General features: G+C 36.2%; 2 protein-coding genes across 2 annotated transcripts; one reads left to right on the top strand and one right to left on the bottom strand.

The window, feature by feature from the left end:
• Nucleotides 1-414: 414 nt before the first annotated feature.
• LOC116300557 (proteasome subunit alpha type-1) lies at nt 415-9,369 on the bottom strand. Its single transcript, XM_031709441.1, has 14 exons — nt 9,320-9,369; nt 9,021-9,065; nt 8,586-8,630; nt 7,118-7,174; nt 6,645-6,748; nt 6,187-6,275; nt 5,436-5,506; nt 4,831-4,914; nt 3,769-3,814; nt 3,411-3,490; nt 2,491-2,562; nt 1,936-1,977; nt 1,796-1,831; nt 415-666 (listed from the first exon to the last, which is right to left on the bottom strand). The coding sequence occupies exons 1-14, from the start codon at nt 9,320-9,322 to the stop codon at nt 616-618; spliced, it is 825 nt and encodes a 274-aa protein (XP_031565301.1). The 5' UTR covers nt 9,323-9,369; the 3' UTR covers nt 415-615.
• Nucleotides 9,370-9,406: 37 nt separating this feature from the next.
• On the top strand, nt 9,407-19,806 carry LOC116300565 (coiled-coil domain-containing protein 112). The gene is made up of 13 exons (XM_089038317.1): nt 9,407-9,687; nt 10,937-11,058; nt 12,155-12,244; nt 13,315-13,390; nt 13,652-13,823; nt 14,778-14,864; nt 15,456-15,605; nt 15,769-15,891; nt 16,126-16,221; nt 17,497-17,643; nt 17,849-17,944; nt 18,304-18,428; nt 19,676-19,806. Exons 1-13 carry the CDS (start codon nt 9,533-9,535, stop codon nt 19,707-19,709), a joined length of 1,473 nt encoding a protein of 490 aa, XP_088894443.1. The 5' UTR covers nt 9,407-9,532; the 3' UTR covers nt 19,710-19,806.
• Nucleotides 19,807-20,321: the final 515 nt, after the last annotated feature.

Below are 20,321 nucleotides of genomic sequence, written 5' to 3'. Positions count from 1 at the left end.
CGACAGGCTCATTTGCACAGGCTTAGCTTCTTTTATAAGTCAGCTATTCACACACACTATTAAAAGTCCATTGCATTTCAAAACATTCACATTGATATTGTTCAAGCTGCACATTCTTTGCATTACAGTTGACTATATTGCAAATGATTTGCTCTTAAGCAAGGCTACGGCTGTGGAGATAAGTCTTGTCAAATTTTTTGTAACAAAAAAAGGTAAAATGTAATGCCTGATTTTTTATTTTTGTAAAAATAAAAAGTAAGGTATTTTTGGTTTGGCATTTCGGGAGTGCAAACAAAATGGTGGATTTTTTAATTTGGCTTCTCCCCTTCTGAAAATCCTGGCTATGGCCCTGATAATTAAAATATTGGACATTTGAAGGGATTTAAGTTAGAGCAACACTCTGGACCAAAAGGGTATGTTGGTAAGGTGGACATTTATTGGGGTTATTTTTACATGGCACGCCCTGATAAGTAAAATATCAAACTGGATAGCTATTGCTACATGTACAATAGACTAGCCTTGAAGACAAACATTTGTATTTTAACCAAACTGCATTTGCTTGAATACATTTTTCAACAATCCAAGCTGAGGTATGACAACACATTCTTCTGTTTTTTAGCTTTCTTCAGACTCCATGGCTTCTCCTTTTGTTTCACCCTCTCCTCCCTAAGAACAATTATGAAAGATATCTAAATTAGTTTCCAAAAATAATATAAAAGCAAGGGCGGATCCAGGGTTTTTTTGAAGGGGGGGGGTCTTAGGGGTAAATTTTGTGCGCAAAGGAATCCCAGTCGCATTTTTACCACAGAAAGCCCATTTGACCTCAGGAATGACAGGGGGGTCGTGACCCCCCGACCCTCCCCCTGGATCCGCCCTTGAAAAGGGATGCAATTGTCATTTCAAAGTGATAGAGAAAACATTTATCCATTCACTATCAGTTTACTTACGCCATTGCATAATGTACCACATCTACTATTAATCTAACCAAAAGTGAAAATTTTTAGCGAAAATTTAATAGAATCAATATATTTCTATACACCTATTTCAAAAAACATTGACTAGAATGTTTGTATGATGTCGTCATTTTACTCCAATAGGAATTGTGAATTTTCTTTCTTATTTAAATTTGTATTCCCTCATGAGAATAGTAAGACAATTGGTGCTAATTAACTGAACAAAAGAAAGTGTGCAAGGGAGTCTGTTAGCAGGGGTCAATCATCGCCATCATGCAAAGGTCCTATTCGAATCTAAAAGGAAACTACCTTGTTTGGCATTGAGCATATTTCATTTTGCAGCATGTTACTTGGTGTCAGATTTCTGACCAACGTTTTTTGAAATAGGTGTATATGTAGATTGAATGTGTGGTTGGATCAAAATGACTGGATTGAAAAGACTCCAGGACTTCTAGTAGATAGGTAAGAATGTGTGTGGGTTGGGTGAGGGCCTCCTTCCTTAGTTAGTAAAACATGAATAAACACTTATCCTCTGTCTTTGGCCAAAAAATGTTATCCTGTGAGATCAATAACATCTGACTGGAAATATTTCCATGATTTATGAGTTATAAAATTAAAGATTGACACAAGATGGCCAAGACTTTTCAATTATGTTATAGGCAAAACAATCACTACCCCAAGTGATTTTCAAATCCTTTCACATCAAACCCTTTCACATTTATAATTATGACTTTCATTGTGAATGTATTGGCTGTTAGTAATAAAGACTTCTTGTTCACAGAATCTGTTTCTAAAGATAGTTTTCCAGTTCAAATAAGTTATTAAACTTGAATAGCAATTACCACTTCATCAGCACCCATAGTAACATCAGCTTCGGCCTATAAAAAACCATATATCCATGAGCAATGTACAGTCAATATTTATGAGATAAAATTGCATAAAATATTGAGAACTTCTACACTTTGCAGGCTTGTACACACACCTGACCACCTCTTGCTTTCTTGGATTGATCCAAACCAGCCAACTACCATTAGTTAAGAATCATGACATTACACTTGTAACAAGTTATCAATAGACTAGATGAGACAAAAATAAGGCTAAAAACATGCTTAATAAAGTTGTTGAGTGAAAACATGTTTTACTGGCAATGTCTTTCTCCTTTCTTTGTCAAGGCAATAGCGCTGCCAGTGTCACATTGACGATTCATGAGTAGAAAATTAAATTGGTCTCCCTACTTCACCTTCATCAGGGCAATGGGATGCTCTTTTGAGCTAAGGAATACATGTATATCTTAAGCAGAATGAATGGCTTGATAGGAAAGAATCGATAAAAGGTATTATGCCATTTGACACCTCAGGTGTCGTGCTTCATTCAGTTTACAAAATAAATGTCACTTCCACAATTTAATGCCATTTATGAACCAGAGCTTATTATATAGTACTTGCTGGTGGGCCCAAAAAGGATCATTCTGGATTTGATGGTTGGTCGCACAGGATCACAACTCAATCTCTATGCTATATTTAATACTGAAGGATACAAATGGTGCTACAGCATCATCGTCATAGGCAATAAAGGTTTGATTCAAACCAACCAACCCAATGGAACAATTCTGAAAACAAACATCATAACCATTTTAAAATGAAGCATATTCATAATAAGAATAAGATTATGCTGGTATGTACCAATATTGACAGCCAAGTATAAAATATGCGGCAGTTTAAATTGCTGCAAGAATATTTGGTTGTTTAATATGTTTTATATCAATTAGGATTTATATCAATTCTAAAACTCATGAATAAATAAATGCTCATGTCTTTAATCCAATTGGAGCAACCAAACACATCAAGTGCATGGACCTTTATGCCCGTTAAGTCTTCTTCATAATTATGTAGTGTTCTAAAGGATGTGTAGTTTCAGAAATCATCCATACCAACCCCACAGAGGAATTTGGAATTTCCGAAGAGTAGGGGGGTCAGAGAAAGAACAAAAATTACAGAGTTTGTATGGAAGAAAATTGGAATTTCCAGGGGTAGGGGGTGTCTTAAAAAAATTCCTCCGTGGGAGGGGGTATGGATAATTTTTGGAACTACACAATACATAAGAATGCAATCTTCATATCATTAGAATGAGATCTATAGTATATTATTTTCTAGGTCCTTTTTTTTAAAAAAAATATGAAAAACGTTTTTCAATATTATTATCATATAAAGAATACTAAAGAGGATGAAAACTTTATCAGAGATAAAGTTGCATTAATTATTGATGAAGATTTAAAGCCTCAGTCTCATGTTTGATCACTGCATGATGACTAAAAAATCTTGTTGACTTGCAACTCTTTCATGAGTTTAGCATGCTGACAGAACTACTCCTAATTGTGGTATATTTCCCAAGACGCAGGATATTGACAAGATGTTTCTTCCATTAACACATTCAGTTTTTAAGGAATGAAAAAATTACCTTTGTGGTTAGTTCTTGCTCTGAAGGCAGTGTTTCCCTCAAGGCTAACAAGCCATGTTTAATCAGTTCTTCTGGTTCACCTAAAACGAAATCAAAACATGCAAAATTAACGAAAACAAGGTGTGGCTGGTGACTTCATAACTCACAGATTGAAGTCATTAGAGTATCTAAAAATTACAAATTGAGAGAAAAAAAAAAACGAGAGAAAAAAATCAAAAACCAAGGACTGTTTACAGTTGAAATGAATTTGAAACATTTAAATTTTTTTTGCATCTCTTTTCATCAAATTTTTTTTTGTCCTTCCACTATTGGTACCCTTAATTATGTCCCTATGGGCTAAAATAATAATTGTACATACAATCAGGAAAGTTCTCTAAATGCTTTTCAAGGTATGTTCTTGCAGACTGAAAAAAAATTTGATGCATTAGAATAATATTGAAATGGTTTTCTTGAGCATGTGTGGGAGGATGGCTAAAGATGATGAATTACATAGAATTTAGGGAAGCATAGGAGGCGTATAGTAGCAGAGGTCTAGCACTAGCTTTTCACCAAGGTTACCCCATTACAAGTCCCGTCGATGTGAATAGAGTTGTCCTCTCCTGTGCTTTGAGGGTTTTTTGGGTTTTCCAGTTTTTCCTCCCTCCACAAAAATTGACTTGTAAATTCCAATTCAATGATTTATCCGTAGACTTATCAAGTGGGCTGCAATTGCTGTTGAGCTTTCTGTCTACCATGAAGAAGTAGTAAATCCAGCTAGATTTTTGATCAAAACATAAGACTTTTTGGAACAGATTTTCAAGTCCTTAAAGCACCTTTCATAATAAGCAATTATTGGATGAGGTTGAGCATGATATCAATTAACACAATAATTGATACAATTAACACTGTACTGTTCCTCAACTGATACAGTACAACTCTATTTAAATTAGATGTTTAATGTTCAGAACATCTTGTCCAGAAAACCTCCCCAGATTCCACTTTTCACACTATTCTTTTCTTTATGTATTTTCATCACTTTTTCTAACAAATAAGTCATGCTCACTTTAAGAACTTCTACAATTTCTTGCAGAGAACAATATTGTGAAATTCTTGGACTTAACAACTCTCCAATAGAGAGAGGGAGGAACTGGAGAACCTGGAGAAAATCCTCATGGCAAGGGAAAGAATGAAACATAAAACAAACTCAACTCACATATGATCTAGTCTGAGCCAGGGCTAGAACCCAGACCACATCGGTGAGAGGCAAGCAGTAAACCACTACGCCACCCATGCCACCATCATGTAGCAATTAAAACAGTGGTAATCTGCATTAATTTTCAGGTTTTTTCCACAAATATAAACTACTTTGAGCCTCTCCAGTTCTGTGTTTGAAGTATTCCCATTTGTTTATAACAAGCTAGAACTCTGTTTAAGACTTTACCTGTGAGCGAGCACCAATTGCCATTGCTTTACAGTCAAAGTAATTAGCTGATGGACATGTCTGGAATATATGAGGACCCATCTCCTAGAAACACATAATATTTATTCAGGTCAGCCATTCATTAGCAGCAAAAGTTCTCCAAGTATGATTTGCAATGCCATGTTTTGTCATTGTATGTTTTGACGTCCTGTTTCATAATTTAGGAAGGTTTAAAATTAAAACAAACACTGTGATTGACCTATCTTTGAACACCAAAGTTTGACATCATTTAGCTCCAAAACGAACATGTTCATTTCTGGAATAGCCATGACTTTATTAATAGTTACAAGTGCAAAGTTTTCTAACCATTCTATGTTGGGTTGTATTTCTGTGTAATTACCTTAAGCAAATCATAGTCAGCTGACTGGTATTTTACTCAAAGTGTAAACATCTATTACTAAGCAGGCACAATTCCACATACAGCTCAGACAACCCTAACGTCATCTAGTTGAGTTAAGAACTAGCCAATCTAACTGAATTACTATAATTGGATTTATAAAACAGCAGCCATACTGAACTCGAATTTTACTTCAAATTATACTGTTTAGCATTTTTACACTACTTACGTCATATCCTGCTACAAGAAGACCCACTCCATAAGGTCGCCGACCATACCTCTGGGTTGGTATTTGCATTTCTAATCACAAAGTCAAGGCTAAAAACTTTAAGTAATTTATTTACAGTGTAGTATTTAAGTAAGTATAAGCAGCATACTATATTTCCTTTGTTATTACATACCTAAATAGCATTTGGTTTCTGGCTAACTACTCATTAGAAGGGAGGGCTCATTATAAGGGAGGGCTCATTAGAAGGGAGGGCTCATTAGGAGAGAGAGCTCATTAGTAGGGAGGGCTCATTATAAGGGAGGGATCATTATAAGGGAGGGCTCATTATAAGGGAGGGCTCATTAGAAGGGAGGGATCATTAGAAGGGAGGGCTCATTAGAAGGGAGGGATCATTAGAAGGGAGGGCTCATTAGAAGGGAGGGCTCATTAGAAGGGAGGGCTCATTAGAAGGGAGGGCTCATTAGAGATTGGAGGCTTAATCCCTTTTTTCCTGATCTTTGGAAATTGATAATTACACTGTAATTTTATCCATAATCTCGACACCCAGGAAAAATGACTTTCAAAGGCGGCCTTTCAAAGGACTTATAAGAAGCTGGGTGCTTGTTTAATTTTTAGCACCTTAGATTAATGCCAGGGCATTCTAAGAAGAGTGATTATTCAGTATTTGGGGCTTAATAGAGGAAATATGGTATCTGATGGAATTATAAAATTTCAATATCCCACATTGTTCAACGGAATAAGTAAAGGATACTATCACCCACAACTCCAACCAGTCTTGACACAGGTAGACTTGTATTATATGAATACTTTGAATTTAGGCATTCCTTGCGCATGAACTTACTGCAACATAACAAGCAACTTATCATAAGAAGGTTAAGGCAATTCTTAAATGAAAACAATACTACAGTAAATAGCAACAAACATGGTTTGATGCTATTTATTATGATATCTAAAGATATCATTATGACTTGGAAACCACTTTTTTAATGCATAAAACAAAAAGCACCACCGTCCACCCCATAGGCCTAGTTTTGTTCTTTGGAAACATTATTGATGGCCAGGATTTTTTTCCAGCTCAAAATTTCATAAAATTAACTTGCATCATTTGTTGAGCTTGTTAAACATTATCAACTTGTGGTATCAATACCATAGATATGAGATATCAGATGTTGGCTTATGATCTTGATTTTACCGTAATATAGGACATACCTTAAAAGCCTAGCATCTGCTGTTAAACCAGCAATAGATATACCAATATGGTCATCTACAGGAAGAATCTTTTTCTGATGAGCAGATAACTCTGAAGGAGCACGCTGAAAGACAAGCACAAGGAATCTGAAAAATAGATCTTTTTCTCAGGCAAAATCAGAATGTTATCTTACACGTTATTTCTGATGCTTCTACACAGATTAATGCTTGATTTGCCACCCCACATTCATTATTATCCACCTACCAACCAACACTTGATTTACCACCCTACATATATGTATACCCTACCAATGAACACTTGATTTACCACCCTACATGTATACCCTACCAACCAACACTTGATTTACCACCCTACATGTATACCCTACCAACGAACACTTGATTTACCACCCTACATGTATACCCTACCAACCAACACTTGATTTACCACCCTATTTCGAAATAAGTAAATTTTCAATATCATTTCTTTTTACCTTAAGGGCAACTAGTACTGCATGGGTCTTAGACTTCAAGGCAACTGTGGCTGAACCCTGTAATAAAGAATTTCATAGTCAGCTTAATATAGGAAGCAATTATAAGTGTTCATCATCAGAGTATTCAAATTCTGACAAAAAAATTATACCTTACAGAAATATTTCAAAAAAAAAAAAAGATAGGAAACATATAGTTAACGATACATGTTTCGGTGTCATCATGACTCCATTATCAGTGAATTACAAGTGTACAGTACATAGTTTAAGATCAATCGAATTAACATATTATTACTTGTAAAAACAAAAGGTATTGTTAAGTAAATAGCTTGGCCTTGATAGAGTCGAATCAATTGAATTTGTTCCTAAATTTTTTCAAGATCTAGTTATTATTGATATCGTTTGGCATGAAGCCATGTTTGTTTTTGAAATGTCTGTATATACTTGATGATGGAAGTTTGTGTTTTCACAGCGTTCGTGCAGGGTCGTAGGGTGTAGCCTAGAAATATTTCGACAGAACAAATCTCTGAAAAAATCAAATGCCTCCATATATCTAAGTAAAGCATTAAACTTTTAGCAGGTCAATATCTAGATATTAACCTTAAATTTTATCAATTCATTCCCTGTTACAATCTCAAAGTACCCGATTTTGTTTATGGTAAAACTCTGTCATGTGGCTAAAAAAGGACTGGATTAAAGCTGATCATCCAATCATTTCCACCTTGTTTGCTACATGTACATGTGGGATAAGCAAAAAAATTGAAAACTACATAATTATGATCTATTCATGAACCACAAAAAGGATTAAAACATAAGATGTCTGAGGTTTTCAACATGTCACACAGTTTTCTCTCAATATTTGTTGTTATAAAAACCTTATAAAATTTAGACATCCCCTGGCCATTGGTCTATGACATGCATGTGCCTTATGGAAGGTTTTATCCTGATGTATTTCCAGTGGTGCAACCAGACTAAAAAAGGAGCTTGGTTGTCAAAATTGATCCTTCTTGGTTGCAAAAGATGGCCATTTTTTAACATTGTAAAGTCCATGGATAGTATTTTTCAAAAAATACAAGTTGAAAATACTTGTGTGGTTTTGATTTTCTCATATTTGTTTGAAAGCGAAAAGCATGTTTAATCTATAACTGAAAGCACAGAAACCATGCATGTCTTAAAGTGAATGAAAGCCATTTTTCGTATTCACCAAAAGATGATTTTTTGTTTTTCAATCTCATTTCCAGAAAAAAAAAGACTAAAATTGCATAGCTTTCCCATAAATGTGACGGCCAGCAAACTGCTTGTGCAAGGATGTGACATCAAAAAAAAAAAGGATTCCATGAAACCTCCCATTTGCCTCCATCCTCAGTATTTTACTCTACTCTACTCATCATTGTGGTAAATTGTCAATTCTTCACAGTCATACGCAAATCCTGTATTTAATTCCACTAAGTGTGACTACACTTCAACAGACCTGCTTTACAGCTTCCATGGCATATTCAATTTGATGGATTCGGCCCTGTAGGATAAAACACCAGGTTACTGTAAATATATATTCTACAATAAATTGACGGACTTTTTATGGCACTTTTTGCTATAGAGGAAAATTTATACTGTTGAATTTAATATTATAGTCTTTGGTATTGTAGTCTTTTTCTTTTTCTTTTTTTGACCCTAAATGAAAATTAAGACAGCCAACTAGAAAGCTTAGCTCCTTTGGCTGTCGTACACTTACAGCTATTATATTGTTAATTATATTCAAAATTCTAAATATTATTCAACTATATATATTCTTGTAATGCTATTATATAAAATTGAAAAAAACAGTGTAAATAAACTGAAATTGAATTGAATTGAATTGAACTGGTCAGCAAAATATTGAGAGCAAAACAGCATCAACTGATCCTACCTGGGGGCTCCACACCGTAACATCGTTATCATATTGGTTCCGAAACTGTAAAGGAAAAGGTAACTTTCTTTAGCAAGTCAGCAAAACAGTTTGAACAAGGACAGTATGATCATGACTCAGCACATGGGGAAGAACACATTGACAAAGATTCATCAATTTCTTCGTCCTGCTGTACATTACTTGTTAAAAACAATACATAACTTTTTCTTAGCCTCAATTGTACAGTAATACTACAATAGATATTACAACAAATGAAGAATCGAGTGTTAAGATAAGATATAATGACAGTGCTTTCTTACCATTTTGTTGGCCGGTGTGTTAGTCTTTGAACATTAATGGGTATTACCGCTGGCTATGTATGGTTAAACACTATGTTACGTATCACCAAAATAAAATGGCGGACGTATGGACGTATTCATCAGGGGAGACTTTTAGCAAAATGTCATTCAAGTGCATTTCCATTTATTATTGCTATTGTTTTTTTGTGTCTTTGGACTGACCTAATATGACATATGGCTACCTATAAAAAGAAAAACGTCGATGAGCATAAAAATAAAGTTGCTGTACAAGAAAATCCGACTGAAAAGCAAGGAAAACATGGCAGACCCAAAACAGAAAATCGCAAGAGGAATGAATTTTTTGAACAAGTCGACTCTCTTAACCGCGAGTAAGCTATAAAAGAAGTACAAATAATTTAATGTATTTTTGAGTAGAGCAGTTATCTTCAACCAAAATAGCTGTTACTACAGTTGAGCCCACAATCAGATACACTTGTTTTACAAGTGAGGCTAACGTTATCGGGTCGATACGATGCTTGTTGTCTCATTTGCATGCATCCATAATAACTGCTATTGAGTGTACATATAAACTATATTCTTAAAAACTCATGAATAATTCATAAACTTTTGATCTAATTGCAGCAACCATACACGTTACATGCATGGACCTTTATACCAGATAAAATGCTCTTCATTAGTTAAAAAAAAGAGGAACTATTTGAAGGAGTGTATGTGGAGTGTAATAGGATGGGTAAAAAAATACTAAAGTGAGGAAAAGAGTAAGGAATAAATAGATTTAGCATTTTGTGACACAATTGATGATAGAAGGGATTAGTGAAAGCAAGAAAGGTTTAGGACTTAGTGGGAGTTGGCGAAAGTGGTATCTTTACTTCTGCAAATACACTGATCCTGGGTAAGCTTCATTTGCTACCCAAACAATGGGTCGTTTTCCTAAATGGAATACAGAATGTCTAATCAACAGACTTGAATTCATAAGATTTTGTTAACACAATTTAGCTTGTCTTACATAGTAAGAGTATCTAGGTAGGTAGAAAAATGAATGCGGGATCGGTATAATATCAGAACAGTTCAAACACAAACATCATCAATATCAGCAGGGCTCCTGATACTTGCATAATAGGATCTTGGCATGATCGTTGTTGTTTTTCCTATTAATCTTCTCTCTTTTGAGATGCTTGTCAGTACATGTGACATAATTAACTATAGACTGAGTGCATGTCTATAACTTGCTTCTACTATCGCTGCAATAAGCACTTTCTTCAGACTGTTGGTTTTCTCTTTATTTTAGAATGTATGAATTCCTACCTTACTACTTCATGTAAGACTACATGAAATGGCACTGGATTCTGTAATAAAGTTTAAGGGTAGGGTTTAGGCTAGGATTTCAGGACATTATAATGAACAATAAATAATGAATAATCGAACAGTACCATTTCATGTAGTCTTACATAAAGTACCAAACACCATATATTCCTTTATGGTAGACTGTGCTTCCATAGATAGCAGTCTGTTAGCATCTGTAATGTTCCTTTATGGTAGACTGTGCTTCCATAGATAGCAGTCTGTTAGCATCTGTAATGTTCTACAAGACTTACACCCTTTTCTCTTTTCAATCAGATATAATTCCTTGGAGAAGGAAAGAAATACTTTAATGTTCAGTCGTCGCAGTGACTTCAGGAAAGAATATTGCAGCTTTGAAGATTCAGATGTAAAGTCTTTAAATGAGAAAACAGCTGAAAGTAATTCTTAATGATAATGATTCATTTTAATTTTTTATGCTCTATTCTAAAAGAAGATAATGCAACTTAAAGTGCATATAAGCCCTACACAATGCCTTCAAGATTTGAAAGCCCTTAATAAAATAATAAGAATGGCTCTTCCTTTTTCTTTGATATCTCTTTTCATTGTCAAGATATTCAATATATCATCACAGTGACCTATTGTAGTAAAAAGTCAAAAAAATACACAGTCAGATTCTAAATTTTGTTTGAATTAAAATTTCAACCTTTGTGTATTAGTATAGGAAATCGCACGATCTCGAGTACAATTTGGAAATTAATAGACATGAGTAATGTTTTGAAAGTTCTTGTAATTGCACGAGTCTTTAGGCGAGTGCAATTAAAGAATTTTCAAAACATTACGAGTGTCTATTAATTCCAAATTGTACGAGAAGATCTTGCAATTTTTTGTTTATAGTTCACTCAACAAAATTTCAGTAAAAAATGCAAAGCGACGCCGTTCAACTTTGTTTATTTGGCGGCCGATTTTCAGTCCATCACGCAACTGAAATGCATAAAAAAGATTAGTTCTTACGGCTTTAAAATTTTATTTATTTGTTTTTTAAGTACAAAATGATAGAAAATAATTGTTTTGACATTGTTTTGTCCGTGTTGTCATAGCGACTTAATTCGGTACTCCTACGGATTACAATTAACGCTATAATAAATTGTACTCCTCTCGACCAATCAGAGTCGAGTAATTTTGTTGAGTGTACTATAATAGTAGTAATATATTCTGGCTGCATTACCAGCGTGTTTGGTCCTTGTGGTGTAGTGGTTAACACATCGGACTGGAATACCGAAGACGTGGGTTTTTTCTCTTATTCTCTCTATTTGTGTATTATAGATTTTTCCATAAAGTGAATCATGTCCTATAATATTGAATATCTCGGCAATGAAAAGAGATATTAAAGAATTGTGAGGGCTTTCAAATCACAGAAGCATCCTCTAGGACTTATATGAACTTTAATATGAATTGAAGTTGTTGTAGTTTTATTGAATAGTGTTTTAATTACCAGTAATATTGTATATTCGTAATATTGTTTTCTTGGTTCAGAACAACACTTGAAGCAACAACTTGGCAAGATAAGAGGGAGTGTGAGCAAGTTTCAAAGAGAGCTACTAGATGTCAAGCCCTCACCTTCATGTAATGATTATTTTTTGATTCTATCTCCCTTATATATTATATTACATTCTATGTACTAGTTATTCATTATTCTATCATCCTAGTATACACAGGGACTGCAGAGGTGGGAGGCTTGGGAGAGCTTAGCACAAAAATTATTTTCTGTTATGAGTTGCCTAAAGCTTTGGCCAGACTTTATTACTTATAATTAGCTAAATGTCCCATAAAACTGCAGCACTAAAGTTACATTACCTTGCCACAAAGGATTCCACAAATTCTAGAGTGGGGTGTGCATTCCCTTGGTCCAACATCTTCACCCCTCACCCCTCATCTACTCGAAACTACTGTATGCTCTGTGGTCACAGACCCTTGGGTGGATTCACCACCCAGCTGCCTCATCATCAGTTGAACCTATGACATCAGACTGTTGTGTGGAAGGCCAAGGGCTTAATTCACCGACAGACCAATGCTCGGAGGTTTTTACTTTAGGTCAAGGGGAAAGTGATACTTTTGAAATTACATCTGTAAATGGTTAGAGTAAGGTAACCACATAGTCCTGCACTGAATATCTCTACTGCACAGTGTAAAATGGTTGGTAATTTTTAAACCCCTTCCTATCATTTGAGTAGACCCTTTAGTTTGTTTGGTTTTCATTTTTCGAATATTGCTCTTGCCAACGGGTCATGTCATTCAGTTTTTCTTTGATATCTCCTTTCATTGTCAAGATATTCAATATTAGATACACAGGTAAATTCAATACATGATCATTTCAAAACAGATGATCTAGCTCAAGTCTAGTGTTTGTAAAACATTTAAAATGTATGTCAGATCCTTGTCGCTCCCAGCTTCATAGCTTTTTAGTTTGGGCATTTCAAACTTTGCATCATCTCATTGGAAACAAGATTCTTTGTGTGAGTTCAAAATTAGTACCTCTTGTAGATAACTTAATTTATTTGAAGGAGCATATTAGAAAACACTCTGAGAAAAAACTGTGTTCTAACTGAAAAGTTTTGAATTAGTACTAACATTATTATATTATCTTCATGATTTTAACACGTCTTAATCAAGTTTCTCTTATTAAACTGATTTAGTTGTTCAAAAATTAAAAGACATGATGGAGGAAATTGAAAGTTCTATTATGGCATTCAAAGAACAGCAGCGAAAAATGTAAGTTATTATAATTTTGCCCAGAACATAAGAAATGTATATTAGTATAGTATACAATGTAATATACATGAGAAAACGCTATGCATGGAAGAGAACTCCTTTAATCAGAAGTAGATGCAGGTGCACATCAGCCTTTGACTGTCTGAACCTCAACCTGCTTTGTCATATAAAGTATGCATGTATAAAATAAGCTGATTTGTTACTTGTTGCCTATTTAGTTTATAATAGATACATGATGTTGAAATTTGTTTTCAATTACAGCTATGACGGTTTGATTCAAGAAGAAAAATCAACTCAACAAGAGATTACTGCAATGGAAAAGAAATTTGATTCATGGTGTCAATTACCAGCTCCTTCAACAGTTGCTGCCAATGTTAAGAGGACAACAAGCACTGTAACAGCATCTCTACCACCTGCGATAGCTGCATTTGAGGTAGTCATTCACAAAACTCAGGGTCTTGCAAATATTTCCTTGCATTTAAAGAGTCTAGCATACTGTCTTGGATAGAGTAGATTGATGTTCAGAACATCTTATTCTTGAGGGCCCCACATTATCACTATCAGCCACATAAAATTTACTGTATTAAGCTCACAGTGAATTGTCTTCCACCTCCTATTGTCTAATTTTGTAATCTTGTGCCCTACCATTAGGATCGTGAATTGAATTTTGTTTTGGGTTGTGGAGGGGGGGAGGGGGGGCGGGGAATATTTTCAAAAAATTGCTAAATTTTATATTAAATTTTATATTAATTTTTTGTATTAATTTTTTGTATTAAATTTTGTATCAAATTTTATATTAAGTTTTATATTCAATTTTATATTAAATTAATGGTAATAATAATTGAATGAATTAAAATATTGATTTTTTAAATTACTTCAGTGGTTTTTGCAATCTAATTGACTCTTGGCAGTGTGGTAATCACAAATTGGCTGCAACATTTTGAGTGTCATATTGTACTGTTTTGAAGACGTGGGGGAGGGGATTGGGGGAGAGGGGATTTTTTGAAGGGAATAAAAAAAAATGAAAAAAAGTTTTTCATTTCAATTTTTTGTTTTTGATAATAATTATTACTAACTATTATTAACTATGATTTAATTGTTAAAACTTTTTGTTTCAAGAAATGTTGGTCTGAAATCAACAAATTGTGCTCTCACTGCGGTCATGCAATTTTGTAATTACTCATTTGATTTTAGACCAAATGCACATCCCTCAAATTGAACTCACGGGTTTAATTACAATCACCATTATATAGAAATCAAAAGTGAGGCCAAGTTATTGGTGGACTATAAACCCTAAGCCACCTAGCATGCTGGTCTTTGACTAGATCTTTGTTTTATTGTTCTTTTAACCCAGCCATAATGACTTTATATTTTTATCATTTTACAGAAATTCTTGGTACAAACAGGAGGGCACCAAGGTGGATGGGATGATTATGACAATCAGCTATTCCTAAAACTAAAGGCTAAGTACAAGGTGTTTAAACCTGCTGTGATTATTAGTCTTTAGAATAGAAGGATTCAATCATGTTATAGAAATATGATAAGCATGATAAGAATCTCAGGAGACTCTAATTATTACCCAAAACAAACACCTCAGTACCATTTGAAGTTGATTAATGCAAGCATTTTTTTAAAAACTGTAAGTTGCATGGGATTTTCAAACGGGATCAGAATGAAAGGTCCAAAGCATACAGAAGTATGAGTATATGGCACAGCCTAAAAATGGTCTCAAGTAAATATCAAACATACAGTACCTGAAATCCAAATAACATGTCACATAAGTAGGAGTTTCTTTTATAATGAAGAAATAGAAAATGCGCGGGGTTTTGTATGGAGTTATAAAGCACTCGGGGGTTGACAGAACACGAGGGAACTGTTAGGAGAAGCACCACACATAACGGAGTGCTTCTCAACGCTTTTCGGGTGTTATGTCAATATCCAAGTGCTTTATAATTCTACAAGGTGCTGTGTGCTCTTATAAAGCACACGCTCCTAACCAATCAGAACGCGAGATTCATAACAGGTATTTTATAACAGTAATGTAAGAAATTTATTCCTTCTATAGAACAATGAGACCTTTCTGCAGATGGCAGGATCAGCAATTCCTGGGAAGAATTTTGATGAAGTTCGACAGCATAATGAATGGTTTATTCAATACCTAGAGCTGAAGGAAAGCAAGAGGAAAGCTATTCTTGAATGGAAGCAAAATAAAAAGGTTGAGAACTGAGTGAAATGAGGGAAAAGGAATTTCATTTAGAAAATATTTTAAAGACAGAATAATCGTTCTTTCTTGAGGTTTTGGGAATTTGATTCATATTGTTTTGAAGTTTTGATCTCAAAGTGTTGAAATCAAGTTGTGTGTTTTATATGTTAATCAGGAAGAAAAAGATGACTTGTTTATGAAAACAGAAGAGACGGAAGAAGATGATCAGATTCAAAAAAAGAATGAAAAGCTAGAAAACGAACGTGCTGAACGTTTATCTAAACTCGCTGAGTACAAAGTAAGTTAAACATGATAGTGAGTTCAACATTTGATTTAAAGATCCCTAAACAAACGAATTAGCAACAACTTGGGGGTCCATGGATGTCTTGCTAGCTACTCCCCATCTATATGCAAATCACATAGTCATTTACTAAATCTAAAAAAAGTTTCTTTTCAAATTGTACGGATCTCAGCTTTATTCAACCAACGCCTCGTACGTTCACTTGACACTTAACTTTCTGCTCATATTCAGGCACAGAAAGAATTAGAGAAGGCTAAATTACAGGAACAACAAATCCAAGAAGAAATGAATAAGATGAAAGAAAGAGAGAAAGAAGAGAAAAAAAGAGTAAGAACACGCAATCCTTCTACAGGTTTAGTTACATTTATTATAAGGATCAAAGCTTGTTTGCATCTATATATTTGACTTACTAGTTGGATTTGACTATGACAATTAGTCCTTTCGCCCTCATGCCCTATGAGTCAGTAACCTATTCAGCCTTCGGTCTCATGGGCTATGAGTCAATAACCTATTCAGCCTTCTATCTCATGGGCAATGAGTCAATAACCTATTCAGCCTCCGGTCTCATGGGCTATTGACTCATAGCCTATTAGGGCTCGAGGACTAATAGCTAAATTGGCTAACCTGTCCCCCGTTTGTACAGAAACATTATCTCAGGCTCTTCACTCTCCAGCCAACTAATAGTGCCCATAGATTTCAAAAACAGGTTTTAGTGCGGTGCCGTTTTGGATATCTCTGGCTGAGTGGCTCACTCTTTGCAAAACTAGAAATAAAAATTTGCTTCAAAACTGAGCCTCGTTTGGCCATATCAGCATATACACTAATACAATTTAGTGAATTTCATTGTAATCATTTGTAAGATCAGATAGCGTCTACACAGTGTAAACACAACGGAGACGCAATCGTTGCCAAAAGTAAAAAAAGCTATACTTTTTGCAACAAGTGCTGCAAATTGTCTCGCAACATGTTTTCAAATAGCGCTGTATGTCACACGCTGCGATGCTCCATGCAACTTGTCTCACAACGATGAAATAAAGAAAGTTGATGGAAAAAAAAAAAAATCTTGTCTCACAACGGCGTTGCGACACTGGCTGCAGAAAAAATTGCTCCCTGTAATCGCGCCTCAAGAGTAAAATTTGACCGACTTATCAATTCCTCATACTGCTTTCCTTTTAGTTGTTTTTTGTTTTTTGTTTGGGGGAGGGGGAGGGGAGGGAGGAGATATCGGTCTTAAAACTATCAGAATCGTAAAAACTTGCCTAATATTAAAATCTACTAGTTGTAAAATACTGATAATCAGTTTATTCTCGCGAATGCGGCTGATAATCAATGTAAGTCCTGTTGGGGAGGAGGCTTATTCAGGTAAGGGGTAAGGAATAGTGGTTGTCCCCTGGGTGTCCCCCTGCGTTGTACAAGAGTAAGATTTCTCTAACTTATCAACTTGTAGTTTTTATCGTACTATGTACAAGCTTTCTGCGTCCAAATTAAAAATGCAGGCTTTTAAGTGCAGATGTAATAGCATATTATATAGGTTTGTGCACAGCCTGTTTGACATGTCTCCTTTGCTTTTAACTACTGGTACTGCCTTTTTTCCAATTGTAGCTGGAATTGAAAGCACAAGTTGAAGAGTATGCTCGCTGTCGAGCTGAAGAGGAAAAAGTTATGCGAGAAGCAGAGGAGGCTAGGAAAGCACAACTAAGAAAGGAAAGTAAACCAAGCACCGAAGAAATCAACCGGATAAGAGAAAGAGTAAGAAAAGTCACAGAAAACAATTTGCAGCACTTTTACACTATACACATCAGTAGATTTACTTTTTCAATTTTCACTTCAAGAATAGTTAGGCACTGATGGCTATATCATGGATGGGCTTTCACTAATACAAAGTTTTGTTTTCAGGTAAACTGTATAACTCCTCAACCAACATTCCTTTGTCCTTCTTATTGTTTTCATTCAGAATACCAAAATACTTAAAGAAAAACAAGCGGTGATAAAAGCAAAAGAGGAAGAAATCAAGGAAAAAGAAAGACGACTTCAAAAATTGAAAAGTCAAGTGAGTGGATAGCAATAACAACCAGTCAATTGATCTCGTAATAGACCTTCTTTATCTTGGCCGTAATATTTTCCTATTTCAGACCACGTGTCATTCCCTAGAGAATAATATTCTTCGTTTGAGTTGTATCCATATTCTACCTGCCTGCCTGCCTGCCTGCCTCTTCTCCACACCCCACTGGGCCACTACGCAGGCTAACTACAACAGGGCTGTGCTTTCGATATTCTTCTTGCTTATCACCATGTTTTACTGTCAATGCTCAAGTTCGTCATGATAACAATGTTTAAACATTTAAACATTTATCTTTCTAAGAGCTTGCCTAACACTTCCCTAATTTCGGACGATACTTGTGTCACTAGGTGGAGGTGAAAGCGGAACGAGACCCATCTCGTCTTTACAAACTAACACGTGGTTTAGAAGAAAGAAGGAAAGAATCAAAAGATGGTTCGGGGGCCAAGGGGCCAATGCTGCACATGCCACACAGGTACTAACTTGCCGATGAAAATGTTTGCTATACGTTTTGCTATGCTATCACGTGTGAGTAGTTATTGTGAAACAAGGCAAATAATGTTGATGCATAATACACTTTTCACTGCTGAAGTGCGATATCATTTGCAATTGTACCTTTACCTTTTATTGATATCTACGCTATGTATCTCGCTTTGAATGTCTCGGACTTGCCTGCATTATTTTTGTTCCCTGGGTTCCTTGGTTCCCTGGTTGTTTGGGGGTACCCCTGACCTTGGTTCCCTGGTTGTTTGGGTTGCCCTTGACCTTGGTTTCCTGGTTGTTTGGGGTGCCCCTGACCTTGGTTCTCTGGTTGTTTGGGTTGCCCTTGACCTTGGTTCTCTGGTTGTTTGGGTTGCCCTTGACCTTGGTTCTCTGGTTGTTAGGGGTGCCCCTGACCTTGGTTTCCTGGTTGTTGGGGGTGCCCCTGACCTTGGTTTCCTGGTTGTTAGGGGTGCCCCTGACCTTGGTTTCCTGGTTGTTGGGGGTGCCCCTGACCTTGGTTTCCTGGTTGTTTGGGGGTACCCCTGACCTTGGTTCCACTGTTGTTAGGGGTGCCCCTGACCTTGGTTTCCTGGTTGTTTGGGGGTACCCCTGACCTTGGTTCCATTGTTGTTGGGGGTGCCCCTGACCTTGGTGTTCTGGTTGTCTGGGGTGCCCCTGACCTTGGTTTCCTGGTTGTTTGGGGGTACCCCTGACCTTTGTTCCATTGTTGTTGGGGGTGCCCCTGACCTTGGTTTTCTGGTTGTCTGGTTGTCTGGGGTGCCCCTGACCTTGGTTTCCTGGTTGTTTGGGGGTACCCCTGACCTTTGTTCCATTGTTGTTGGGGGTGCCCCTGACCTTGGTTTTCTGGTTGTCTGGTTGTCTGGGGTGCCCCTGACCTTGGTTTCCTGGTTGTTTAAGGGGTACCCCTGACCTTGGTTCCATTGTTGCTGGGGGTGTTGCTGATCTTGGTTCCATGGGTATTTGTGGGTACTCCTGACCTTGGTTCCATGGTAGCTTGTGATGCCCCTGACCGTGGTTCCATAGTTATTTGGGTTACCTCAGGACTTGGTTCCCTGGTTGTTTGGGGTGCTCCTGAACGTATCGGGAAGCAAATCGTGTGTTGAATGGGGCTCAAAACTATACGCACGATTTGCACAGTGGGATCAATGAGCATGCTATTGTTTTTATCATTTACTCGTTAACTGATGTCCAGCTCTCATTATACTGTTTCTATTCAAGGGCTGTCCCAACTTGGCGTCAGGGTTTGTCATAGAAGAGCAAAGGGTTAGACACTGAATATGCTATACAGAAAAGAACATCTTACGCAATTGTATAATTGTATATATAAATAAAAATTTGTATCGGGATTATATATGATTGTTATTGTTTTTGGTACATTTTTTTTAAGAAATAGAAAACGCGCGTGCGTGGTATGTGCAGTATAAAGAAATCGGGGGCTGGCAGAACAGGAGAAAAAAGTTTCAGGAAAAGCACGACGCGTAGTGGAGCAAGAAAGTTTTTTGTCTATTTCTTGGGTACCCCTGACCTCTCGGTTGATTTGTGTTGATATTGGCCGTTTGCCGTTGTTGCGTCTCCATCTCCAGAGTGTTTTCTTATTGTCGATATATGTGGTTCATGGATTTCTATACCACTGTCCCTATTGATCTCATTAGGGTGGAGTCGGATCTGACTCCCTTGTATATCATTGGGGGTATTGAACTATGCATTTAACATCCTTCCCGCCAGGGAAAATCCGGTCTTGTACATGTGTGCTCATTTATTCTTTCTTTAAACTGGTCTTCCTGTTTCTCCAATGTATATTACTGCATTACATTATATTACTACGGGCCTGAACTATAAACCCGGGATAGGTTTTTAATTAAAG

Source organism: Actinia tenebrosa, unplaced genomic scaffold (genome assembly GCF_029948245.1).
Source record: "Actinia tenebrosa isolate PJP-AT-01 unplaced genomic scaffold, QUT_ActTen_1.0 PGA_scaffold5__44_contigs__length_20552954, whole genome shotgun sequence".
Classification (NCBI taxonomy): Eukaryota; Metazoa; Cnidaria; class Anthozoa; order Actiniaria; family Actiniidae; genus Actinia; species Actinia tenebrosa.
Note: the sequence above shows the minus strand (reverse complement) of the source record. Positions and strands in the feature narration are given on the sequence as shown.